Here is a 27,971-nt window from a genome sequence, read left to right as displayed (position 1 = left end):
GCAGGAACCAGACGTCACTCGGGGGTCCCTTCCTGTTGTCCCCTGGTGACCCCCAGCCGGGAGTGCGGTCATGGCATCCGTCTTCCTCGCGGTGCCCTCCGCGTACACCGCCCGCGAGACCCCGCGTGTCTGCTGCTTTTGCTCGGACTTCACCGTCCGCAAAGCATCTCTGCCGGCAGAATCTCCTCTTGACCACCAGTCTGCGAGGCCTGGCCCTCTCTTCGCAGCTTCCGTTGGGGGCCAGGGCAAGCCAGGCGCTAAGCGTCCGGGTGGGAGGGAGGAAGGGTGGCCGAGAGGAGCAGCGGGGACGGGTCGCTGCGGCTCGGGAAGCCTCGGCCCCAGGAACAGAAGCGGCGGCCGTCCAGCCGGAGGCCGGCTGCTCCCGGGGAGGCGTCGCCCTTCCCACCGCTGTGGCTTCCCGCCTGGGCGCAGTCACTGCGGAGCCTCCTGCCTAGGGGGCCCCTCTCCCCACCCCTGAACGCTGGGGCCCCGCCTGAGTCCCAGGACTCCCTCGCGGCAGTTCCAGGATTGCGTGGCGACCAATGCTTTCTTCCAACTACAAACGAGAACAGATCTGAAGCGAAATCAAAGTCTTGCTCTTCCCTGAGGGAAACCCCGCTCTTCACAGAGGCCACCGATAAACCCTTAACTGTGGATCCTTTTAGATTTTATAACAGCAGGTTTTTTTAAAAGCTGTATAATCAGGGCGAGCTTAGGGGAAGCGGTGACATCTTTACCCTGGACCTACCTCAGTGATGGTTCCCTGGGTTTATTAAAAAAAAAAAGAGTGTAGGTTTGGAGCCAGCCTGGCTGCATTCTGGTCCTGGCTGTCTGCCTTCCTTGTTTTTGTTACTATGACTTATTTTTCTGTCTTGCCTTTGTCGCCTCAGAGAGATTATGATGGTACCTCTCTTACCAAGCTCTTGTAAGAATTAAGCTATTTAATGATGTATTAGCATCATTAAATGCCGATGGCCTGCATTTAATAAGTGTTCAGTACATGGGAAGTGACATAGCCTGAGGTTACACCTTGTAACTGGCAAACATATTACCTATTTTAAGTGAGTCTTAAAATTTGTGTCTTTTGTATCCAGGTTCTGTGCTTCACCCACCGTCTGATAAGATTTTGCCCTTTTAAAAATTTCTATAGGAGAAATTCTTTAAGTGGAGACTGGACTAATTAACAGTGAAAAAAGTATTTGAAAACACAAAACTCCACTAGAATTTGTAGTTACATGCATCATTTAATGAGGTTTATCCTCTTGATGTTTACACCCCCTGCTCCCACCATTCCTATAAGGTTTTTGATTTTCTTAACAGCTCTTAGGAATAACATTAAAGTTAGTATGTACATATTCCTGGGTGGTTGTCTGGAATGTCTGCCAGGTTATGAATACTTAGGTATTCATGAGTCTTGACATCTGTCACTTGGAATGTTAAAAGCTTCTTTTTGCCCCCAAATACCTGACACATTCGATGATTCCTTTGTGAAGTTTCAAGAATTTGGGGAAAACTTTGATAATGTTTTTTTAAAACATTCATAGGCTAGTTTGTGATCAGACCACTGCTGTGCCATAATCCTGGATTCCAATTTTATCTTTTTATTGTAATTAAAGTCTCTTGGATGTTTCTTTCCTCTTTAAGCTAGCGATCGCATTCATTTCTAAATGACTTTATATTATTTCAATTTAATATGTTGTGTTTACTCGACATTAAGTCAACATTAAGTAAATACGTAACGTTTCCAGGTAAGAATGGCATTTTAAGCCTCCCTCTGCATGATACAGATGGCTTCTTACCTGAAGGATGGAACGCGACTCGGCTATTGGCAACATGCCGGAGATGTATCGGTACGAGTACATCCAATTCACTTAATTGCATCTCGACACGTGCAAAACCTTTCACCCAACAAAGGAAGGCACACCTCTGAAGTGCCACCCTGCCTCTGTCGTCCAGGTCAAAGTCCCCAAGCCACTGGGAAGAACGAAGAGGAGCAAAAAGGGACCTTCTGTTGTGGGAGAGCTTGCTTTGAGGGAGTGGGAGAGCGTTTTATTCAGGGAGTTTACGGACAGGAGCACGGTTGGGCGGCCAAAGACAGGTAACTGCAACTCCCCTGACCCAGGGCTTACGCATGCTCCAGCAAGACAAGGGAAGGCAGCACTCCAGGACAGGCAAGAGTGCCGTATGTGTCATCGGTTGTGTGACGACACCACAGTCAAGATGCGCTTACGCTAGAGACAGCAAATAAAGCGGACACTCACGGGCCTAGGGCTAATCAGGAGTCAGTGTGGCAGACTGGCATTCAACATGGAGTCACTCCTGTCTCCACGCCTCCTGTCTCTCCGGCCCTCCCTCCTCGGGTTCCGTTCCAGACTTTACATCCTCTGTCCCACCTGGAAACGAACGTTGCTAGGCGTTGTCTTAACACGCTGTCTTTCCTGCTGCTTTTATCCACATAATCGTCCTAGGCAGTTTCATTCATTCCCGTGGCACTGGTTACCTTGTATGTCTCAAAGCCATGTGCATGCCTGGTACATGAAGATTGTTTTTCGTTAATACCAAAGGTAGTTTTCCAGAATTCTGTGGTTATTTCTTAAGGCCGACTCTTTCTAGTTGCCCTGTCTACAGACATCCTTTAACCCTCAGAGCCTTGGCGTTTGCTCTTTATCAGGGGGTATGGGAACTGGCATTCTGTTCTTTCCTTCCTCTTGATTTTTGGTTGGTTTGTCTTCACACTTTCTGGTCCTTTGAACTTTTTTGATCCCTCTTTCCCACCCTACCCCCATGCTAAGGAAAAAGATATTTTTACGGTTCTTCCTTTTTTTTTTCTCTCCCTTCTATTAAATTGGAAGCTCCGTGGAAACAGATTGTGAGGCTTTTTGTTAAGCACATTATCCGACATAAGATACTCTTAAGCCATTTCAAAATTGTGTTCTTGTGTTTCAGTTGGACATATGACCAATTTAATGAGCCACAGGGCTTGGACTTGTCCCTTTCAGAGACGCTATGGGCATTTGGTTTTAAAATAGTGACTCTTCAGTACAGGTGAGGGGAATGGGTTAAGGGCTTTTTGTTTGTTTCTCTTAAATATTCTCATGAAGACTGTCCCCCGTACTGGGTTTGGGTGCATTTAAAGTTTGTGTGTATACAGTACCCTGCCCCCTCTCCATGGGATGCACTCTGATGCATTGCAAGCCCCAGGGGATGCCTGAAACCTGGACAGTAGACCAGCTCACTGTAGACACTGTAGACGCTGCTTACTCCTGTACATAACTGTGGTAAAATTTGATTTCTAAATTGGGCACGGTAAGAGAGTCATCGAAGGCCGAATAACAACACAGAGCAATTCTAGCACTATGCCAGCATCGCGACTCTTGTGCTTCGGGGCCCTCATGAAATAAAATAAAAGTGACTGCAACACAGGCACCGCGACGCGACCGTCGACCTGATCACGGAGGCAGCTACTGAGTGACTCATGGGCAGGGAGTGTAGACATTGTGGACACACCAGTCAAAGGGGTGAGTCAGTCCGGAGGCGGGTGGAAGTGGATGGCGCGAGACCACGTCACACTACTCAGAAGGGCACTCAACTTAAAACTCGTGAACTGTTCATTTCTCGGATTGTCCGTTTAATGTTTTCAGACTGTTGACTGTGAATGACTGAAACCTCAGAAAGTGAACCCGTGGATAAGGGAGGACTCGGGGTGTCCAGCTGTGCACACACACACACACACACACACACACACAGCTGGATATCAATGAAGCCCAAGGACGCCTGGATGAGCCCTAAGGCAAATCCCCTTTGGCCGAGCGCCCAGTTGAGGCCTTCCGTCTCCTCCAGCACACCTCCATCACTCATCTTCTGGACCCGATCGTTAGATCTCACGTCTCTGTCTCCAAAGGAATTCCGTTAGACCTTTGCCGGCCACAAAGGGAAACATCCGACATGGCACACATCTCAGCCCCTCTTCTGGGTGGGTGCACAGGAGCTTGCGGTGGAGAAGGGCAGAGAAGCTTAGGCGTGGCCCCTGCCCATGTCCACACGGATCAGGGTCAGAGGGCACGGCCTGGGCACTGCAAGGATGTTTTTCTAAAAAGGAAAATCACGGGACCTGATTTTTAAAACGATTGGGTTGATGCATACGTTTGTAGTGTTTTTCGCCATTCTGAATGATCTTCATCAAAACCCGATGGTCTTCCTGGAGGTGGAGACTCTCAAAGTAGCCCACTTTGAAAGGGCACAACCATTTTCTTGCTGTGATTTCCCAGATACTGTTCTTCCCATACACGGTACAAATGTTTCCAGCCACCTCCACCACCTTTACCCCTCTGTTAAACACAGAAGAATGTGTCAGAAGGGTTCCTTTTCTTCCACTTGACATTCCATCTTCTTTAGCCTGCAGATAGCACTAACTGTCTTCAGATCTACAAAATACAAGGCGTATTCATAAGCATGGCATCGTCAACCCAAATGACAAAATCTTCCAACACCGCCGTGTGACCATGCCAAACACAAACGCTACGAACTTAGGCATCAAACTTGTACATTATGCTCGCCCCTCCCTCAGGTAGGTCAAGTGCTCACTGAAAGACCCAAAGAAAACCAACTCGTGTGGTTTTGAAATAGAGACTTCCTTTTAAAAGTTGGTCTTCAGTTAGGAGGACTAGGAGGCGAAGTTTTATATTCTCATTAGGACTCTTCATTATTTTTATATACACATAAACTTGGGAACAGCAAGGAATTCCATAACATCCACAGCATGGAGGCTGTGATCGACTTTAATTAATTCCTAGGTAAAATTAGTATGCATTACAGCTTAGAGAAACAAAACACACAAACCCGCTAATCAAAATGTTCAGCAACAGAGCTGGGCTTTTTCATTAGCTATATTGTCTTGAATTTCATCACTGTACCAGCTGGCTTCTTGTCAATTTATAGTTTGGACTTTACATCAAACAGCAAAAAAATTAATTACAGGAAAAGGAGTCCCAATAGGAATTTTGTGCTTGGAGGTTTTTCACAATTAACCAGACATGAAGGGGGCTGTGCAGAGAGAAATGGAAAGAGAGAGAAGAAACTTGGTAGACTTTTCCAGAATCATTAATTAACTACAGCAATGTTAGGCACCTGCTTGCTTGTTGTGTTTTTTGTTTTTTTTTTTAAGTTTGGCCAGATCTTTCAGCCTCTCCTTTCAGATGCTTCATGAGTCATGGCATGAGCTGTGAATTCTCTTACAAAGTGTCCCAAGTGACAGCTCAAAAAATTACTATCCTCCCTTCATTTTGGGCTGAGTAACTTTCTGTGTATTACATGACCGATCATAATCATGATTCAGTGAGCAGAAAGACCATACCTTGATGGCTTTTCACCAGGTGACTTGAAATGCGTATTTTGGACTCAGAAGCAAGCATTGTTCTCTGGTGCCACAGTCAGTGCCTCTGCGCACTATCGTTCGCTTAAATGTGACTTTTCGACTCCTCTTATCTGTTGAATAAACCAGCGAAAGGTTTTTGAAATGCTTCCATTCGTTTAGGCTTCACCTTTTCTTTCCCTTTCTATATTGCTTAAAACGCTCACTTGTGAACCTCTCTTCTGGTTCCTACAATTCTAAACAGTGATTGGTTCTCTCACAAAATGTTTATAAGCCTCAGATGCCTGGAGAGTCAGAAGAAGACATTTCTCTCCTCAGAAAGATGTGCCTCTGTGAACATATGCACAGCATTGCTCATGAAGCATCAGGGAAGCACTGGAAATGCATAGAGCCGAGTAAATGCTGTTGCGTTTCTAGAGGAACGTGTAAATATTTTACATACGCATGCGTGCCTATCATATTTATATATAATTTAGAAAGATCTATATATTTTAAATTGGATTAAATCCAAACACCGATTCAGATCATGTTGTGTCAAGTTATCTGTACTAAGACAAATCTGTTACTTTCTTTGCCATCACCTGAATAAATGTCGATTTCCGACGTACCTTTATATACCGCGACCCTCTGTTATTGGCTCGTTTGGGTGCCGTGTTTCCTGCACTTTCTCGCGTGCTGCCTCATCTCCTAAGGAATGTGTAGAACAGCGCTGGGGAGAACATCCTTAACTTGTTCTAATGACAGTATTTTTCTTCGTTAGGCTTGTGAGCTGTGAGCTACTGCAAGATGCTAACAGGCATTTTCCAGTTCTCTCCGTTGGGCCTGAGAATGGCTCACTATTATCCCAAGGTCACTTTGAAAGTCTTTCTGTGATTTCCTTCCATTTATTTTATGCTTGTGTTTATGGTTTCGGACCAAATATGAAATTAATGTTGCGTTTGTCTGCATTAAACTTAATTTGCCCCTTGTCAGCTCATTTACAACAGAGATAACGTTCAAAAGCCACCTTGTAGAATGTTGAATCTACAATCACTGATATAATTTTCCTATCTCTTTTTGGTTGTTGTTTAGATGTACCTTTCTAGATCTTTCCATTTAAAAAGTAGCCTCCCTGGGGGAAGATTTTCAGAAAATCTAAATGAGTCTGGTAGAGATTAATAAATGATTCTCTAATAGAATGGAGTCCTCACCATAGCTTGAATTCTTCTTTTAAAAAAACTCTGTTTTCTAACTTATAAATTTAATTTCATGTTACATACTATATGAGCAGCTTATTGAACGTACATTTGAAAATGATGAAGGAAGTACAAGTTAAAATTCATGCAAATCCTCAATTGGATTATAATACCAAATATTTTTTGTGCTTTTACCTTTTCAAAAATATTTTTTCCAGGTTCTTAACTTGACCTCATGTAATGAATTTTCTTCTGAATGGTTACTAATTTCTTAGGCATGATATTGAAAAGATAAATAAATATTTTAAATCAATATATCTCAGAGAACACTAAGATGAAGTTTAAATTTAAATGATGAAAAATACTTTTAAAGTAGAATTCAAGGCATATACGTTAAGAAATAAAATTTGTGTGTGTTGAACATTATTTTCAGGAGCAATCTGCTAACTCGTACCTGTGTCTTCAGATAATTAATGTTCAAAACTTGGGAGATGTTTTGTCTTAGACTCTTATCTGTTGTTTTTCTTTGAGCAGGTATCCTACTTATGTAGCTTATGCTAAGGAAATATCAGACAAGTATATAAAGATACATTCGTAAAGATGCTGATTGTTATAAGTAATACCAAAGTATTAGAAGAAGCAAAAATGACTAACTTGAGGTGATTGGTTAAATAAAACCACATTATATACACAGCATGAAATACCATCATGGAGATGTATACTTATCGATATGGAAAATGCTTACATTAAAATTCAAAATCGTTTATGATGTGAGTCTGTCTTTGTTAAGAAGCAAGTTACAAGAAAGTAGGTTGGTGGCAGTGACAGAGATAGATACAGATATAAGTATAGGTATGAATATAAGTACAGGTGTAAATATACAACTGTAGCTATAGATATGAAATAAAATAAATAAAATGTTTACCAGAAGGGAAACAGTAATCATTTGGTCACATTTCAGGTTGTGTGTGTGTGTGTGTGTGTGTGTGTGTGTGTGTGTGTGTGTACTTTATTGTGATTTAAAAAAATAATATGTCTATGAGTATATTATTTGTATAATAAAAGTAATAACTAAAAGAAAGTAATACAGTATAATCACAGAGGCCAATATTTATTGAGCACATACTACGTGTCTTGTATGCATCTAGTTCGCATGCCTAACTCATTGAATCGTAACTGGGCTACTCTTCAGTCTTTACGGTTTTGTTCTGTTCTGGCTACTCTAACAAACCACCATAGACTGGGTGACTTAAACAAAACAAAGTATTTCCTCTGGTCTGGAGGCTGAAAATGCTAGATCAGGGCATTGCGGTGCGGGTCAGTGTCGGGTGAAAGTCCACGTGGTGGTTCACAGACAGCTGTGTCCACCATGTGCAGTAATGGGGAGCTCACTGGGTTATCCCTTATAAGAGCGTTAATCTGCTTATATGGCTCCACCCTCATGTCCTAGTCACCTCCCAAAGATTCCGCCACCTAATGCCATCATATCAGGGGAAACATTTCTTTTTTGAGGGGAGTATTTTGTAGTTTATTGAAACAATCTCTTTTTAATTGAACTTGCTAATGAGATCATTGTAGATTCACATGCAATTGTAAGAAATAATACAGAGAGGTATGGTGTGCCCTTTATGCATAGTACAGCCTTACAACCAGGATATTGACATTCATGTAATCTACCAGGGTTAGCATGTCAACACGTGAATTGGGGGAGGAGCACAAGCTTGTAGCCCATCACACTTATTTGTACTATAGATTATAAGCATTCAGTTATTGAGCTGGGATGTTGGAAATAAATGATAACAACGTAATTTCACATTGTTTTTTTAAGAGAGTCTTTGAGCCTTTAAGGCTGTATCTATCCAGTGGCGTGCGTGTGTGTGTGTGTGTGTGTGTGTGTGTGTGTGTGTGTGTTTATTTTCTGGCCAGCAGTTACTCAGCTTATGGGATGAGGTAATAAGACCCTCTGAGAGTTCTGTGGCTGGAGCAGAATATTGACTGAAATTTTATTTCTACATCAGAAGGGTGATACTCTGGCAGGTTCTTTGTATTGATGACTTTATTTTGTTTTTGTGGCATTGAGCAGGACGGACCGCCCTCCTTGGAACCCTTCTTGGCCATCTGTATTTTCTTCTAATACCCCCTCACCTGCTGCCCACTGTTCCTCCATCTTCCCTGACGGGCATCTCAGCCTGCAGTTCTTTGCCCCTCCCGGGCACTGTCCTCATCACTACTTACTGAGGCCTTCCAGGGGACCTCTGCCCCCCACCTGCAATTCGCCCTGAATCTCTGCGCCTTATCCTCAGCATTCTTACACCAGATCCACAGACGCCTGTGAGTCCATCACGTCTTAAATTTAGCAGGCCTGAAACTAAACTCCTCATCGCCTTACCCCAGACTTCCTGTCACATGTTCTCATCGTGCCATGAACACTGCTCAGTCTCTGAGCGCAAAACTTCAAAACTGGGTTCAGGCTTCCCTTTACCCCGAGCTCCATCCAGTTGCCCCATCATCACACTGTGTTACTTCCCAAAAGTGCCGTCGGAGTGTCTCTCTCTCTCTCTCTCTCTCTCTCTCTCTCTCTCTCTCTCTCTGTCTTTTCTTTCGTCCTGCAGCATCTTGTCATCAATCTCCTACATTTGGATCTTCCGTACTTGTTTTCTTCCCATGATACTTTCCCCAAGACCCAGTCTCTCTTCCACTGTCTACCAGACATATCTTACTAATACACACATGGGAACATCTCACTCCACTATTTAAAAATAGTCTTTGGTTCCCTACTGTCTGCAGTGTATGAAGGGAGACCCAGAAAAACCAGAATTATCCCATGGAGGGTGGGCTTCTTAGAGTACAGTCTTCCCTTGCTAGGTAAGTGTTCTAGGAACCCATCAACATCAGTTACCAACTAGCATTGTGATGAGAGGCTGCGTTCAGCGTCAGTGAATTTTTTTTGGAGATTCACTCAACGCATTTGCCCATAAGGGGCATTTACGAGCACACCTGCCCACACCGTGCTGCGTGTTCAACTTTTGGCCAGAAGTGGCATGACTGCCGTGCCCCATCCTCTTTATTCACCTGATCTTGTCCCGACGGAGTTTTTTTTGTTTTCCGCCCCCCAGATGAGAAAAGTCCTCAAAAGGAAATGTTTTTCCCGTGTGAAAGAGGTGAAACCAAAAAACAGCAGAGGCACTCAAAGGCATCAAAATCAACAAGTTCAAAAACTGTTTTGAGCCGTGGAAAGAGCATCTCACTAGGTGTTGCATCCAATGGGGAGTACTTTGGAGGTGACCAGTTTAAACACATAAGAATAAATACACTTTTTTTATAAATAAATTCCAGGTTTTCTTGGGTCCCCACTCTTAAGGTCCAGAGTTCGCAAGGCCCTCCTAACCCAACCCCGTTCCATTCCTGCTTCTCCCCTTCACCACAGACCCTCTGTTGTCACTGGCTGCGTGTCGCCGTCTCATCCACCACATCTGTGTGTGTCCTTCTGACAGCTTGCGATCTCTGCCCACGTGTGAGAGACATTCTTGGCCCTGTCTTTCCAGAGCACTTTCTTCTGAACATGATGGTGCAGTGGTAATCAAGAGCTGTGGGTGAAAGCAGACTGTCTGGTCTTGTAGACTCGCCTACTTGATCACTGTGTGACCTCTCTGTACCTCAGTGTCCTTATTTATGCAACCGGGATGATAATAGTACCTTCATCATTGGGCTGTTGAAGATGGAGAGTTTATCCATACGCAGTGCTCATGGCAGTGCCTGGTGCGTCACAGGTGGGTAGGAGGCATTTGCTACTACCTCTGCTGGGACTGTGATGACAGTTCGAGGAACTCGATTTAAATACAAGAAGCAACCCAGAGATCCACTGCCAGACCCAAACCAAAGCATCTTACCTGCAGAAAGCCTGGGTCCAGTTTGTAGCCGGAAATACTTTAGCTCCCCTTGGCATTTGTGGTGTCTCCTAAGTTATCCACTGGTTGAAATTCCACCAGGGCTTGGGTGGGCGCATGGACATGTGCTTGTCCCCAGACTAGAAGTTTCTTCACTGTCAGCAAAGGCTGTCCTCCAGCTGCGGCTCTGGAAAGTCATCCTGTTGCTAGTCACCTGGTTGATAGGACAGGTCGTGCTACAGGCACACCTTGGGCTGATGTGACCCAGATTCCAGATGTAGGTAGGACCGTCAATGGTAGCAGCAGGAAGACCTGAGTCAGCTGAAAGCATCCTAAAGTAAATAGAAGCTCAGAGTCAGACGTCTGGTTCTCTGCTCCATCACACTGCGGGCAACATCATAAGAAATACGATCATTCAGGACTACAAAACACCACTCACAAAAGTCCAGGAAGACACAAACAAATGGAAAAATACTCATGCTCAAGGATAGAAAGAATCAACATCGTTAAGAGGCCCATCCTACCCATGGCAACCCACAGATTCAACGCAATACCCATTAAATTACCAACATCATTCTTGTCAGATCTGGAAGTGACAATGCAGAAATTCATATGGAAACATAAGCGACCACGAACAGCCAAAACAATCCTTAGCAAAAGAAACAAAGCAGGAGGTATCACACTGCCAGATTTCAAATTTTACTATAAGGCTACAGTAATCAAAACAGCCTGAAATCGGTACAAGAACTGGCATATAGACCAATGGAACAGGATTGAGATTCTGGAAGCAAAACCTCAATTTCTCAACCAACTCATCTTTGACAAAGCCTCCAACAACAACCCCTGGAGAGAGGAGAACCTATTCAGTAAATGGTGCTGGGAAAACTGGCTGATCACATGAAGAAAATGAAACAGTACCCTGATCTGTCAACATACACAAAAATTAACTCTAAATGGATCAAAGACCGAAACGTAAAGCCTCAAACTATAAGAACCTTGGAAACGGCAGGAGACACCTTATGGAAATTGGAACTGGCAACCAATTCCTGATCAAAACCCCAAGTGCCCAGGCCGTAAGAGGTAAGATAGACAAGTGGGACCTCATCAAACTGAAAAGCTTCTGCAAAGCAAAAGAAACCATAGAAAAAGTGGGAGATGGCCTATAGAATGGGAAAGAATATTTGCCAACCGTATATCTGACAAAGGCCTAACATCTAGGGTCTAAAAGGAACTCAAATGAACTGAAAGGAAAGAAACAAACAGCCCCATTCAAACGTGGGCAGAAGACATGAAGAGACACTTCTCCAAAGGAGATATCCGGCAGCCAACAGACACATGAAAAAGTGCTCAGCATGGTGCTCCACACATTGTAGACAATTCATTATGAGTGCAGGAGGCAGGCAGGAAAAGAGAAAAGGTGAAAGGAATAACAGGGCACAGCCCCCATGCTTCTTTCTGTAGGCGACAGACGCTGTTCCTACCGCATCTCCTATGAGTGTTCTAAGTCTTGTTCCCACCACACTGAATGGGCTTGAAGTCTCAGCCAGAGAACCACACTCATAACCCTCCTGTTGGGTAATTCCGCAAAAATTACATCGGTACAATCCATCCCTTTAGTTGTTTCCTATACATACGCTCTGGGAGCTAATTTGATAATTCAGTGTTGTTTTGTCTGTTGGAATCTGTTAGCAAATAAGTGTCTTACTTCTCAAAAGAAGATATATGGGCAGCCAACATACACATGAAAAAGTGCTCAGCCTCACTCATCATCAGAGAAATGCAAATCAAAACCACTCAGCCTGTAATCCCAGCGCTTTGGGAGGCTGAGGTGAGTGGATTGCCTGAGCCTGCGGGTTCGAGACCCGCCTGGCAACTTGGCGAGACCTCATCTCCACAATAAATCAAAAATTAGCCGGGTGTGGTAGCACGCACCTGTAGTTCCAGCTCCTTAGAAGGCTGAGGCGGAAGGATTGCTGGAGCCCAGCAGGTCGAGACTGCAGTGGCCGGGAGCAGCCACTGCACTCCAGTCTGAGTGACAGAGTGAGATTCCAACTCGAAAAAAAAAAAAGAAAGAAAGAAATACCACCTAACCCCAGTAAGAATGGCCATCGTTAATAAAACAAACAACAACAGATGCTGGCCAGTATGCGGAGAAAAAGGAATACTTCTATACTGCTGGTGAGAATGCAAATTAGTGCAACCTCTTTGGAAGACAGTGTGGTGATTTCTGAAAGAACTAGGAATTGACCTTCCATATGACCCAGCAATTCCCCTATTGGGAATATACCTGGAGGAACTCAAATCATTCTACAAAAAAGATACCTGCACATGCAGGTTTATTGCAGCTCTATTCACAATAGCAAAAACATGGAACCATGCTGCCCATCAAAACTGGACTGGATAAAAAAATGTGGGACATATACACAATGGAATATTATGTAGCCATAAGGAAAGACAAACATAAGGACTTAGCAGCAACTTGGATGGATTTAGAGTCTATCGTACTCAGTGATCTATGTCACTCATAAGCGAACCTTGAACAATTATCATAATACTATAAGAAAGGGATTGGCAGTAGTGGGAAACTGCCCGGGGAGAAGGGGGTGGGATTAGCAGTTGAGGGAAACTGCCAGGGGAGGGAGGGGCACACCTCATCAACAAGGACACCTGCTTAATGAACATTTGTGTACCTAACCCTGAACTGTACCCCACATCTTTAAAATTAAAAATTAAGAAAAAAAAGAAATAGGATCATTCAGCCCAAAGTCAGAATTTAGCAAAATGTTTACAGACACTTTAATTTCTATGAAACTGCCGCAGACCTATTTATTTGGATGTTATTTTTTATGTTGATGCCTGTGGTCCTGAAAAGTTAAATGTAAATTGCAGGATCTCTTAGCAAAGTTTACTATTTAAAGCAACTCTACAGTAAATCATTGTGAATTACTTCCTAGCTTATTAGCTTTTATTTATTAGAGTATGAATATGCTAGTTTCTTTGAAGTGGGACACATTTGTATTGGCTGTGGCACTTTCTAACTCATCAGAGAAATTTGTGGCTTAGAAAATTGCAGCTTTAATTAATTGTGGTAAATGAAAGTAAATTTTGGAATGTGCTATTTAATTTTTAGGGAAAAAAAGAAGCCTTAAAGTAAAAATCCAACTTGGGGAAACAGTCAGAAACAACCTGTCTGACGAGTAATATCTAAAGTTGATTTTCAGAATGAACCTGTGTATTTGTTGTTGTTTTATTTTAATCTTTATGTTTATTGCGTTTCTGGTTCTGATCTTTATAGTAAGAGATAATGTGTGGACTCCCAACCAGATGTCTTAGCTACACACACACAAACCTAAACATAAGCATGCAGGCACACTTGAAATTAAAGATACACATTCTATTGTAACTAATAGATCTAAAAAAGAAATAGGGAAAACTAATAATAATGGAATGACTTGGGTTTCTGTAGCACCTGAAGTTTGTAATGCACTTGCTTAATGTGATGTGTCAGAAAAACTTTGGGTTTTAGTCAGAAGAACTAAACTTTAACAGTTGCTTTCTCACTTCTTCTCTGTATGAGGTTGGGCAAATCCCTTGATTGCCCTGAGCTGTGGACTTCTCATCTGTGAAATGAATATAATAGAGAATTCCTTTGAGGATCAAAAAATGCCATATATGCAAAGCCTTTGGAAATTGTAAAGCACTGTGCGGATTCCAGAGACTACGGAAATGGAGATTTCAGAAACGACTCTGAAATCTCAGAGTGCATTTCAGAGATGAGAGAAGAATGACTTGTGCAGCCATCTTCGGTTTGTGCATGAGGCGACCATGGTGTCAAGCAAGCCACGCACAGCCGAGCCAGGGCCGGGCTTGAGCCCAGGTGCGGTCCTTTCCGCCCTAGACCACTGCTCTTTGAGGACAGGCCCTGTCTGTCATTCACAGGGCACAGCTGTCATACACTGCAGCCTCAACTGGTGTTAAAGAATTTACGAACATGCGATTCTTGAGTTATCTATCTTAGTAAGAAATGTGAATATTATCAGGTGACGTTTACGTTTGCTTTTTTACTGCAGGTAATGAGTTTGGACATCCCGAGTGGCTAGACTTCCCAAGGAAAGGAAACAATGAGAGTTATCATTACGCCAGAAGGCAGTTCCATCTAACGGATGACGACCTTCTTCGCTACAAGTTCCTAAATAACTTTGACAGGGATATGAATAGATTGGAAGAAAAATGTGGTTGGCTTTCAGCACCCCAGGTAAGCTCTCCTCTCTAAATGTCATGTTCAGTCACCAGCGCCGGGCATGCTCAGAATGCCAACGGCCTTGGATCTATGTGCAGGTCTTTTAAGCATCTCTTCACTATTCGGCATGTAGAGCCCTGTAACGTTCTTCACGTTGTCAAAACATGTCACCGAAGTCTCTCCAACAGATAATGAAAATCTCGAACATAATGCCCTGCTTACTCTCCTGGCTTGTTTGTTGTTATTGTGTAAATTTAGTAATTTTTTATTCTTGGTTAAAACACAAGACAGAAACTCTGCCTGGAACCCATTTTGGCAATTGCTGTGGAAACATCTTAATTGTTTTGACTGCTTTTTTTTTCTTTCGGTAAATAATTATTCTGTCATAAAGACACTACCTTGACAACATGTAGATTTCTTTCTTCCTTTATTTCTTTCCTTTACTGGTCTCTAACTTGTCATTTCAATAGATGCCATTATACCTGCATGCTGTTTTGTATTTTTCATGAGGCTGTCTCTCCTCTGGAATTAAAGTCTCAGTTTTCAATAAGTTTTAGAAAACGTAATTAACAGGTGCAGATTTTCTACAGGCATTTTTTTTTTCCTTGCAAAAATTAGCATATAGTATGTATTCATTATAATCCATTTACTTTATGCCGGGGCTGTTTGAAATGACTGTTGATGTGTTTTTACTTTGGTGTCTAGGATTCTTTTTATTTTAAAGGCTGAACAAAGGTATTTATGTATTCAGTAAGGTTGGCTACATGACACGAGTGCCCTAATCACGTTTATTAGCGATGCTGTTTCCAGAAGACGGTGCAAAAGGATGTCCCATCTTCAGTAGGAGCAATGCTGAATACCAAAAGGCGTGCTGTTTACGCTAGAGCTTCAGTTTGCTTTTCTAAGTTACCCGGCGTGGTGTTAGAGACATTGGCTGGCAGTTTTTCCTCTCAGAGTCGGAGCTGGGTGAGGCTCCTCACAGCAGACTGCAAATATAGGATGAGTAACAGAAGAGAGTGCTCAGGTGTAATTTATTTCCAGACCTCTTTTAATTAAGAAAAAAATAAACCCAACCTATTGTCATAGATACTGGGTTGTCATTGAATCTGACAGAGTTGCATAAAAACTTAAAAATGTTGAGATGACTATAATTTCAGAAACCAGAAGTAATAACAGCGTTACATTAAATTTTGGAAAGTAATTTTGTGTCCTTTACCTCATTCACCTAGAGGCTCACAAAAATTTTTAAGAAAATCACCTAGAAGTAGATCTAAAAACACACACACACACACACACACACACACACACCCCATGGAGAGTACTGCGCCATGCTTACGTGTACTTTAACCTGAGCCACAGCACTGATTCTCTATGTGGGCTTTGAGGGTGGCACGTGACTGGGGAGATTTTTTACTCTAAGCGATTTTCAGGACGATTGTCGACTCAAGAGTTTGATATGAAAACATGGTACAACATGCTTAGAAATATAATGTGGCTGTTTCACTGTTGGCTCGGTCACTAGCAAGACTGCTAAGAAAGAGGACAGCCCCTGTTTGGGGAACGGCAGACTTGCAGCAGCACCCGAGTGTCGCCAACGTGCCGTGTGTGTTCCCTCCGTAGGCCTACGTGAGTGAGAAGCATGAAGGCAACAAGGTCATCACCTTCGAGAGGGCGGGCCTGCTCTTCATCTTCAATTTCCACCCGAGCAAGAGCTATGCCGATTACAGAGTCGGGACGGCACTGCCCGGGAAATATCCTTTCTGTGGCCAGGGAATCTCACTGTCCACGTTCCGTCTTGTACCACATTGGAGTACAGCAGTCCCCCCACTTTTTGGCGTCAAGGACCGGTTTTGTGCAAGGCAGTTTTTCCAGGGGCTGGGGTGGAGGGGTGAGGCGGGAGGTTTCAGGATGGTTCTGAGGAGAGAGATTGGAGGTGCAGATGTGAACGGTGAGGAGTGACAGTATGCCTGGAAGATGGCTAGGGCATGGGCTGATGTAATGGAAGTCAAATCGTTTTTTCACCCTTCTTGTGGTGAAAAAACTCAGCATCTGTTTGGATGTGAAACATGGAAAGGAAGATGTTAGGATTCACTCTGAACAGTGGGGAGAATGCTGGTGGTATTATTTATTCCTGAGGATCGCCAAGCAAGGAGAAGTAACCAGTTGGGGGAATAGGAAAGGTGAGTTTAATTTAGGATTGTTGACAAGTGGAAGTGGATGGAATTTTCTTTTTTAAAAATGTTATATTCAGAGTGTATGCACAGGTTTGTTAGATGGGCCTATTGTGTGGCGTGAGGTTTGAGCTGCTTTTGAACCCATGACCGGTGCTCAAAAACAGTAGGTACTTTTTCAATCCCTGCCCCCTTTGGGAGTCTCCAGTGTCTGTTGTTCCCATCTTTATGCCCTTGTGTGCCCAGTGTTATCTCCCACTTATAAGTGACAACATGCAGTATTCGGTTTTCCGTTTCTGTCTTAATTCGATTAGAATAATGGCTTCCAGCTCCATCTATGTTACTACAAAGGGCATGATTGCATGCATTCTTTTTTGTGGCTGCATGGTATTCCGTAGTATCTATGCACCACACTTTCTTAACCCAATCTACCATTGATGAGCACCTAGGTTTGTTCCAGGTCTTTCCTATTGTGAATAGCATTGCAATGAACATACAAGCACAGGTGTCTTTTTGGTAGAATAGTTTATATGGGATTGCTGGTCTCGTGATGATTCTATTTTCGGTTCTTTGGGAAATCTCAAAAACTGCTTTTCATGGGGGCTGAACTAGTTTACATTCCCACCAGCAGTGGGTGAGCGTTCTCTTTCCTCCACATCCACACCAATATCCGTTGTTTCGTTTTTACTTTTTAGTAATAGTCATTCTGGCAGTTAGATGGCATCTCACTGTGGTTTGGATTTGCAAGAAATGCATAGAATCTTCAACAATGACATTTAGAAGAAAAACTCTTGAATCTTGCCTCAAGCTACTATGATCTATCTACAATCTATTAACTTTGGTCAACAAATATCATACGAAAACATATAGTAACTTGGCATATATGATTGAGTAGAAACCACCTAGAAGATAGGTTGTATTTACTGATACAGAATTACACTGTGTGTGAAAGCCTGGTTTGATTTTGATCAACATTGACACAAGTTGGGTCTTCTGAAATTTAGTGATCTGTTTAAATGTCTATGGATATTTGTTAGTTAGAAATTTTCTATTTAATACGTAAATACTAAGTGTTTTAGGTGAGTGACTTCTTTTAAAAGCTGTACTAATTATCATTTGCAATGATATAGACCCTGTTTTTTTGTTTTGTTTTGTTTTTTGAGCTGGAGTCTCACTCTATATCGCAGGCTGGAGTGCAGTGGCACGCTCATGACCACCACAGCCTCGACCTACTAGGCTCAGGCGATCCTTCCGTCTCAGCCTTCCAAGGAGCTGGAACCACAGGCACCCACTACCACGGCCAGCTAACTTTTTGACTTATTGTGGAGACAAGGTCTCGCCAAGTTGCCCGGGCTGGTCTCGATCCCCTGGGCTCAGGCAGTCCTCTCACCTCGGCCACCCGAAGTACTGAGATTATAGGCATGAGTCACCCCGCTCAGTCTGATACAGACACTTTGGAAAATTGAACCACCTCTTTATGGAAATAACAGTTGACACCTCAGTCACCTATTGGGTCTCCAGGAGAACCCTGGAGAAATGTTGACCCATTTCCTACAGGCTTGTGCCACTTGGACCTTACTTACTCTTACTACTATTTCACTCATGTCTTTCTGTCAGTAAGCCGTAACTAATCCATGGGTGTTATTACTTCCTCTGAGGGCATCTGCCTTTTTTTTTTTTTTTTTTTTTTGAGTTGGAGTCTCACTCTGTCACCCAGACTGGAGTGCAGTGGCCGCTCCTGGCCACCGCAGCCTCGACCTGCTGGGCTCCGGTGATCCTTCCGCCTCAGCCTTCCGAGTAGCCAGAATTACAGGCATGCGCCACCACGCCCAGCTAATATTTTGATTTATTGTAGAGATGAGGTCTCGCCTGCCCAGGCGGGTCTTGAACCCGCAGGCTCAGGCAATCCACTCACCTCAGCCTCCCAAAGGCGTGGGATTACGGGCTGAGCCACCGAGCCCAGCTAGCATCTGCCTTTTAATACATCTCTTTGAATACGTACAAGGTATTGAAGACATAATGGTCTACATATGTAACGGGAGAATTTTATTATAATGTGGATTTTCTTTTCTGGACAGGAAGGAAGAGAAAGCACTTCCAACACACCCTACACACACCTTTTCATTAGCCATATGTTAATGAGTCCAGCCCTCATGCTCAGATGGTAATCATAGAATTAACTGGAACATGTGAGGTCCTCTACTCCACCCTTCCAGTTCAGTGCAAAAGTCTCATTAGGTAGCATTTTACAAATAATCAGCTAACTGTTATTAGAATACTTTCCAGTCCCGGTAATCTCATTATTTCATAAGGTAAGCATGAACATTTTTTAGTTATTAAAAAAAAGCAACTTGAATGGGATTGGAGGCCATTATCCGAAGTGAAGTAAGGCGGTAGCAGAAAACCAGATACCACATGTTCTCACGTGTAAGCGGAAATTAAGCTAGTGATCCGTAGAGGCATACAGAGTGGTATAGTGGACAATGGACACTGGAGTCCTGGGGTGGGGGGGGTGAAACAGCTGCCTACCAGGTAGAATGTGTACTATGGGGGTGACAGGTACACTAATAGCCCAGACTTCATCACAATACAGTGTACCTGTGTAACCAAAACCACTTGTACCCCTAAAGCTATGGAGATATATATATATATATGCACACACACACATGCATATATATATGCATACATATATATACACATACAAATATGCATATGTACTCACAAATATCATGAGAGGGCACACACAAAAATGGAATTTAATTATTAAAGATTTTGTTATTCTTTTTTTTTTCTTTTGATTTATGTAGCGATGAGGACTCGCCAAGTTGCCCTGGTGGGTCTCGAACCCACAGGCTCAGGCAGTCCACTCGCCTTGGCCTCCCAAAGTGCTGGGATTACAGGCTGAGCCATCAACCCAGCCACTAAATCGTGTTATTCTTTCATGATTAAACTTCAGTCGCCTCTGTTTGATGCAACACAACTATCAAGATGTTTCTTCCACTGTTCAAAACGGTTTTTGAGCCCATCAATTGTGATGCCTTTTAGTGCCTCTACTGTTTTTTTGTTGCACCTCTTCCTCACGAGCAAAAGGTTTTCCTGTGAGGACTTTTTTCATCCGGAGAAACAACGACCAAAAGTTGCTCGGGTGGAGATTGAGTGAATAGGGCGGGTGGGCACGGGGGTCATGCCGTTTTTTGGGCAGAAACGGCTCAACCCTCAGTGCGATGTGAACTGGCGCCCTCGCAAATCAGCGTCATGAAATAGACAGAAACACTGAAAGAATCTCCAGACACAAAAATGTCTTAAAGCCGAAGGCAGCCTCTCGCCACACTATCTGGTCCATGGATGCCGATGGGCTCCTGGGACACTTACCTGGGAGGAAAACCTGTGCCACAAGGGGCCCACTCTCCAGGAAGGTAATTCCGGGCGTATGGGGTCCCCCTCATGCAGAGTCCACAAAGGAACACACCCGCTCGGTACTCCGGCTGACCCGGGTTCTTCGTCCAGTCATTCCCACGAGGAAGGCATGTGCCAGGCCCCTGTGCCACCCACCACCGCACCCTCGCCCTCCCTCTTGTCGACCAAACACCCCTGGGTTTTTTAACCGATTCTCATGACACGTTCAGATCTCTTACCTACACATCCGCTTATCGAAAGTAGCCCAGCCTGGCCCCCCTTCCTCCTGCCTTCCAGCCTCCTGGCCTTCCTCCTGGCCTTCCAGACATGGTCCCCCTTCCTCCTGGCCTTCCAGACCTGGTCCGGGAAGTGCGACCTGCTGGCCAGCCTCCCTCCCTTCTCCCACGCTGCGCCCTGGCTGATGGAGCCAAGGTCACAGCAGCTTTCCTGACGGCCGCCACCTGTTCCCTCACCTCGCGTTTGCCTTCCAGTAAAAAGCCCTGGTCTTCCTCTCTCTGTCCTGGGATTATGTCCCATCTCCCTTATCCTTTCTTTATCCGGCTACTAATTCCAGCCTAAAGTCCCAGTTGAACATCGAGCATGAAAAAGCGCGGGGCTCGCTTTTGCCTTCGAACCTGTTAATCGAGAAGATAAAAGAGCACAACGGAGCCATCCTCTGTTGTGAATCTGTTGTGACTGCCCCATCTCCCACGACGGCAGACAGAGCTCTCCCTTCAGTGTCTTGTTGTTCCAGGCTCAGCTTTGAGAGTCTTTTCTATTATCCTTGGCGTTTTACAAGTTTCATTTCTTTTCGGGCTTTCATCCTTCTGACTTTATTCTTTTGCCTTAAACGACACGGTAGCTCAGCATTATAGAATGATTTCAGATATATAAACTAGGAAGAATAAGGATTTCCATGCCGTATTTTCTGACTTGACCAAAGTGCCCCGTGCCATTAGTGTTTGTAGCCACTGAGTGAGTGAGTCAAAGACAGGTTTGCTCTGTGAGGCATCGACAGTGACAAGGGTGAATGTATTAATCAAATAAGGAAATTCTTCAAACTTTTAATTCCCTGGGAAGTAGGATTTGGTGCCAGAATAAATTTCACGTTCCTGAAAAAGCCATTTGAGCTTCCTCTGTGGCTGTGAAATATAATCCTGCTGTAGGTAGCACGTCTGAATCCTTGAGCAGTTTCATGTTTTGGACACATCAGTCCTGTTTGTCAAACGGCAAGAAGTCAGCTTTCACTCAGATCTGGAGAGTAGTTGCAGTCTGCCTTCCCAGGATACTGTTGGAGGGAGAGTGACTTTGGCGACTGTGGTAGACAAAGCAGGAAAAACACTAAGGGTGCTTTTAACTGTCTCTTAAAAATAGGCTGATGTGTTTGGAAAACTTGGAGGCAAGTCTGATTTGTATCCATAAGATTTTGAACACAGTCTTGCTGGTGACTGCCAAAGGATATCCTACTGTTTCTGCAAAAGAATCTGCAGCTGTATTATAGGAAAAAACAACAACAAAACAGCAACAACAGTAAAACAATACCCAAAAGCCTTTGCCCATGGACTCTGTCACATTTGTCTTTGTAGCCGCTAATCTTCAGGTAATGATCCTGATGTCTGTCCTTTACTACAGGAGACAGCAATGTGCATGGGGCAGAGCTGCTACCCACATGGTCCTGGTGAGCGGACAGGTCTCACACTGCATGCTTATGGAGGTGGAGAACATTCTCCTGGTGTGTTCTGTCTACTTAAGTTTTCACATTGTTTAGCTGCACAGAAAGAAATGGACCACCTTTTATGTAAGAATCGCGATTGTATTATTTTGGTCACATTCTTCACCTAGAACATTATCAAATCAGCACTGGATCAAATGAATACTGCTAAGCCCCTGAGGGCAGGCTGCTCTTTCTAATCCGTTTTGAATTATGCAAATGACGATACTGTATTTTAAATCGGGTGGGCAGGAATGTGGGTATCTCTCTTTTGCCAGCCTTCTGTTTGCTAACCATTTTTATTCAAGGTTTCATTTAATGCAGTATAATAATAAAAAGTGAAATATCGTGAGATTCACTAAAATGTGACCCAGAGAAATGAAGCGAGCCCACGGTGTTGGACAGACTTGCTTGACTCCATGTTGCCACAGACCTTCAATTTGTAAAAACACAGTATCAGTGAAGCACCATAAAAGGATGTGTGCCTATTCCGGCCACACTGTGAGGCAGGTCGTGGTGACTGCGGCCTTTAAGCAATCGAGGCCTTCACTTTGTCCCTGGTCAGTCAAGGTCAAGCAGTGTCTTTCTGTTACACCGTGGTGCCTCTTTCTGGCCTTTCCTGAGTGTGTGTGGTTGGTGGGTAGCATGCTTGGTGATTATTTATTTCTGTAATGTTCAAGGATTTTTTAAATTTTTATTTGACGTGTATATATATATATATATATACCCACTGCTCCCCGCCACTGTCAATCCTTTTCTTATAGTATTACGGTAGTTGTTCAAGGTCCACTTATGAGTGAGAACACTTGATGCTCAGATCTTTGTTTCTGTGAGAGATCACTCAGTATTATAGACTCTAATTTTGATGCTGTCCTGGTGAAGCAGATCGCTTGAGAAAGTTACACAAACTCATGGCACAAGCAAGTCAACCACACTCTCCCACCACCCACCCCACAATCTCCCCCAGAAGTACCTCTTGAGAGCTCTGTTAATATCTTCCACAAGAAAATAAAAGGACACATCTTAAAACAAAGCATGCATACTTAGGTCAGTTATTGTAACTTTTGCGTACTCTAGAGTAGAATAGAAACATATCATAGTTGTGTTCAACACTAAACTGAGTTCAAAGTTAAATTTATCTTATGATACTGGGTGTAAATTTTAAAACCTCCCAGAATATCCATTAAGATTTCTCTCTTGGTAAACACAGATTTGTATCATTCTGAGTGGATGAACAGCACAAGAGTTGAAAGTTTGTGAAGTCCTGGGGGAACCCACAAAAAAACAGAATTTTGTAATCAAAAATTGTGTATTTATTCTTACATGTTTAAGCTTCAGTGATCTTCAAAGTACTCTCCTGTTTAATACATTACACCTCTCCTGGTGCTTTTTCCACTGCCCAAAACAGTTTTTTAGCTTGTCAGGGTTGATGCCCTTTACTGCTTCTGCTGTGTTTTATTTCAAACATTTCCCTTTGAGGACTTGTTTCATCCACAGGGGGGAGAAAAGTCACTTGAGTGAGATTGGGTGAATAGGGAGGGTAGGGTAAGGGGGCCATGCTGCATGTTGGTCAAAAACTGCTGAATGCTAAGCACAGTGTGGGCAGGTGTACTCGGAAACCACCCAGCATGGAATGGGCAAACGCGTTGAAAGAATCTCCAAAAGTGAATTCACTGAAGCCAAACACAGCCTCTCACAGCAATGCCGGCTGGTCCACCGAGGCTGATGGGTGCTTAGAACACTCGCCGAGCGGGGGAAGCCTGTGTTACTACAAGGGGCCCGCCCTCCAAAAAACAGTTTCACTTTTTGGGTTCCCCCCGGTATCTGTCAGCATGCCACTGGGATGAGGGCGGAGTGATGGTGTCATCGAGCCCTTCTTTGTGGTGTCCAGACTGTTTGGTGTTAAGATGTGGAGAGCGGTTGGCAGCATGGCATGTGAGGAATGTGCACACCCAGGCAAAACTACTTCAGCTGAGTGAAAATTGACCTGAGGTTGTTGAAATATTTTCATTAAATCGCTGCAAGATGTATTTCCTAAAATGCAAATGCAAGCCAGAAGTGGGAGCTCATGCCTTGAATCTAGGAACTGTGGGAGGCTGAGGCAGGTGGATTGCTTGAGCCTGGGCATCACAGTGAGAACTCTTCTCTATAAAAAAATTTTTTAAATAGACAGACATGGTGGCATGTGCCTGTAGTCCCAACTTGGGAGGCTGAGGTGAGAGGATCACCTGAGCCCGGGAGGTTGAATCTGTGGCGAACCATAATTGTACCACTGCACTCCAGCCTGGACAACAGAGTGAGACCCTGACTCCAAAATAAAGAGGTGAATAAAGTGTAACTTCAGACTCTGACATTTACAGCCTGCTCACCAATGCTAATGAGCAAACGAGGTCACTTGGGCCATTCCGCAGAGAGGGACGGCTGAAGGCAGACACGTTGCTGGGATTTGCTTGGTGTACAGAAACCCTTGAAGTATGGTACGTAGCACTCGATGCTGGCGAGAAATGATGCTTCATGCAACAAACAAAAAACAAACAGCTTCATTGAGATTAGCTAAGTGCTACCGTCTATCGAGATTATAGATGTAAAAGTTAATTTTCAGACTCAAGAAATAAAGCCTCTCAGCATGCTAGTTTTCCAGGTTATGGATCTTCTGATAAGAAAGACAAATGCAAAGTATTCTCATGAAAGTTCTACACAGTGACTTTGAGCAGATGCAGACATGTTTTTTCTTGTGTGTGCTTTTATATTTTGCTGCAATTTATGCTATATATATTAGAATATATACAAATATTAGAAGCAGGGTCTCACTCTGTCACCCAGGCTCACTGCAGCCTGGAACTTGTAGGCTCAAGCCATCCTCCCACTTCAGCTTCATGCTGCAGTTTAATGACGATGTCCTTTATATGAGCAGAGGCGATACTCTTACTATCAATTTTATATTTAATACAGGTCCTCCTTTTGTTTCTGCATCTTCAAAATGGACATGCACTCTTCGTTTAGATTAGCTGTGTATAATTTCAACATGGCAGTAGTGCTTTTAAACATTATTGGAGGGTTTCTTGGTTCTTTTTTTATTGTTAAACACTGTCTAACAATCGCTATGATTTAATGAAAATGACAGACGAAGACCCTCCCCTCCCTGGTAATAAAACCCTATGATTTAGCCTCATTTTTCTACCCAGGAATTTAAGATGAATCACAAGGTAAGAAACATTTTGCATGATTAAAATACTGCAACCGCTATAACACTTTTAGATTGACTTAATATATATTCATAAGATTATAGACTAATGAATAATGAACAAGGCTTCACTGCACACAAATATTTTTTGTTGATTTTTTGGGGGGGAAGGGGAGGCCGTTGTTTTGAGTAGCCAGCGCAGTGCTGTGAAACATTTAACGGCATTTCTGTGTTTTTGTTTCATAGCTCAGTTGTGCAGTGATGGTCTCATGGCTTCATAAAGTCATCTGACAGTAGCTCAGTCAAGATTTCCGTCCTGGATTTCTTGTCCTTCTGGAGAAAAAAAATCAGAAATATTATAACCTTTAAAACCGGTACATACTCACCTAGTAACAGCACCACTAATGGGGGTGGGGGTATTTGTGTCCAGATTAATCATTTTCACCAATTTTTAAAAGAGGTGTTATTCTGAGTGAATTGACTCTGAGATAAATGGTGAGGCAGAGTATTTCCCAGAGAGCAGCGATTCTGTCTTAGAATGCCTTAGGTACGTGCAACATAGAGCTACCTGTGGATAGATGGATGAATGCGCGTGTCATGTAGTGACGACTAACAGAAGGATGGATGGTTAGATGGAGGATGTAGTCATCAGTGAAGAAAGAACCCCTGAAATTAAATCAATCAATCAATGAATTGAAACACAAGACCCCTATAATAACTTGCTTCTCCCTTCAAACATGCATTTAATTAGATGGTAGAAAAGAAAAACTGATCAGCTATTATCAGTAAAATATACCACGTCCCATAGAATTTGAAATTAATGTACTAGGATGTACTTTTGAGTTAGAATACTTGCTGAACAGACTTCATAATAGAATCTATCATCTATGGCAGATTGATGTGCCCTGCACCCTGCAAGCACCTTATCCTCATCGCCTCATGTAGCCCACCCTTTCCTAGGGACACCACTGGAAATACAGAGGAGGTCACCTGCGGACAGACCTTGGAGATAGTGCGGGTTCACTTCAGTTCTGCATCACGCAGGAAAGCATGTCACACGAATATTTTCATTTCCCAGATTAAATAAAAGTTATTTACACTCTACTGCAGGCTAATACGTGTGGCCTGGCATTATGTCTAAAAAGCAATGTACGTACCTTAACTTCAAAATACTTTATTGCTAAAAGAAAAAACAAAAAACGAACAATTACAATAAACTTTGGTGAGTTGCAGTCTTTGAGCTGGTAGAGGATCTCACCTCAATGTCGATGGCTGCCAAGATCAGGTCGGGGTGGTAGTTGCTAAAAGCTGGTGTGACTCGTGGCAATTTCTTAAAATGACAATGGATTTTGCCTCTTTGCTCGACTCTTCTTTTCATGAAAGACTTCTCTGTAGCATATGATGCTATTTGATAGCATTTTGCCCACAGTAGAATTCTTTCAGAATTGCAGTCAGTCCTCTCAAAGCGTGCCACTGCTTTATCAGCTAAGTTTATGGAATATTCCAAAGCCTTTGTTGTCATTACAAAAGCGTTCACAGCACCTTCTGCAGGAGGAGAGTCCATCTCAGGAAACCTCTTTCTTTGCTTCATAAGAAACAACTCCTCATCCACTAAAGCTTTATTCTGAGGTTGCAGCAACTCAGTCCCATCTTCAGAGTCACTGTCTAATTCTAGCTGTCTTTTGATTTCCACTGCATCTGCGTTTCCCTTCCTTCACTAAAGTCTTGAAGCCCTCGGAGTCATCTGTGAGGGTTGGAGTCAGCTTCTTTCAAATCCTGTTAGTGTTGATATTTTGATCTCCTCCCATAAATCACGTGTTCTTAATGGTATCAAGAATGATGCATTTTTTCCCAAAAAGTTTTCCATTGACTTTGCTCGGATCCATTAGAGGAATCGTCTACAGCAGCTGTGGCCTTACAGAATGTATTTCTAAAATTATGAGAATTGAAAGTCAAAATTACTTCTTGGTCCATGGGCTGCAGAATGGATGTTCTGTTAGCAGGCATGAAAACATTAATCTCTTTGACCATATCCATCAGAGTTCTCTGGTGATTAGCTTCACTGTCAGTGGGCAGCAATATCTCGAAAGGGATCTTTTTCTCTGAGCAGTGGGTCCCAAGAGTAGGCTTAAAAGATTCAGTCAACTAGGCTACCAACAAATGTCCCTGTACTTTTATGTTATGGAGATGGCTTCTTTCCTTAGACCTCATGAACAACTCTGCCAGCTTCAAACTTCTTTAACTTCCAGGCTTCTCTCAACTTTCATAGAATTGAAGAAAGTTGGAGCCTTTTTCTGGATTAGGCTTTGGCTTCAGGGAATGTTGCAGCTGGTGTGATCTTCTGTCTAGACCACTCAGATTTCTCCATATCAGCAATCGGGCTGTTTTGCTTTCTTATCGACCGTTGTTCTCTGGAGTAGCACTTTTAAATTCCTTCAGTAACTTTTCCTTTGCATTCACAACTTGACTGTTTTGCACAAGAGGCATAACTTTTGGCGCATCTCAGCTTTCAACATGCCTTTCTCACTAAACTTAATCACTTCTAAGTTTTGGGTTAAAGTGAGAGATTTGTGACTTCTCCTTTTACTTGAAAACTTAGAGGCCATTACAAGGTTATCAGTTGGCTTAATCTCAATATTGTGACATTTCGGGGGAAAAAAGGGAGACCCAAGAGGGGAGAGGTGGGGGAACAGCCAGTCAGTGGAAGCAGTCAGAACACAACATTTATGGATTAAGTTCTCTTACGCATGGCAGGCTTTGTGGTGCCCCAAAACAATTATAGCAATAACAACAAGACCACATATCACCATAGCAGCTATAATAATAATTTAATACA

General features: G+C 43.2%; 1 protein-coding gene across 2 annotated transcripts in view; it reads left to right on the top strand.

Moving 5' to 3' along the window:
- Positions 1-27,971, top strand: part of GBE1 (1,4-alpha-glucan branching enzyme 1) — a 146,050-nt gene that overhangs the window by 94,231 nt on the left and 23,848 nt on the right. For both annotated transcript variants that reach the window (XM_008062489.2, XM_021714712.1), the window contains 2 exons: positions 14,504-14,688; positions 16,294-16,424. In XM_008062489.2, coding sequence (XP_008060680.1) covers positions 14,504-14,688; positions 16,294-16,424 — 316 coding nt within the window. The remainder of the gene's footprint in view (positions 1-14,503; positions 14,689-16,293; positions 16,425-27,971) is intronic.

Source organism: Carlito syrichta, unplaced genomic scaffold (assembly GCF_000164805.1).
Source record: "Carlito syrichta isolate Samal-C Ts95f unplaced genomic scaffold, Tarsius_syrichta-2.0.1 Scaffold305724, whole genome shotgun sequence".
Classification (NCBI taxonomy): Eukaryota; Metazoa; Chordata; class Mammalia; order Primates; family Tarsiidae; genus Carlito; species Carlito syrichta.
This window is presented reverse-complemented; position numbering and strand designations above follow the sequence as displayed.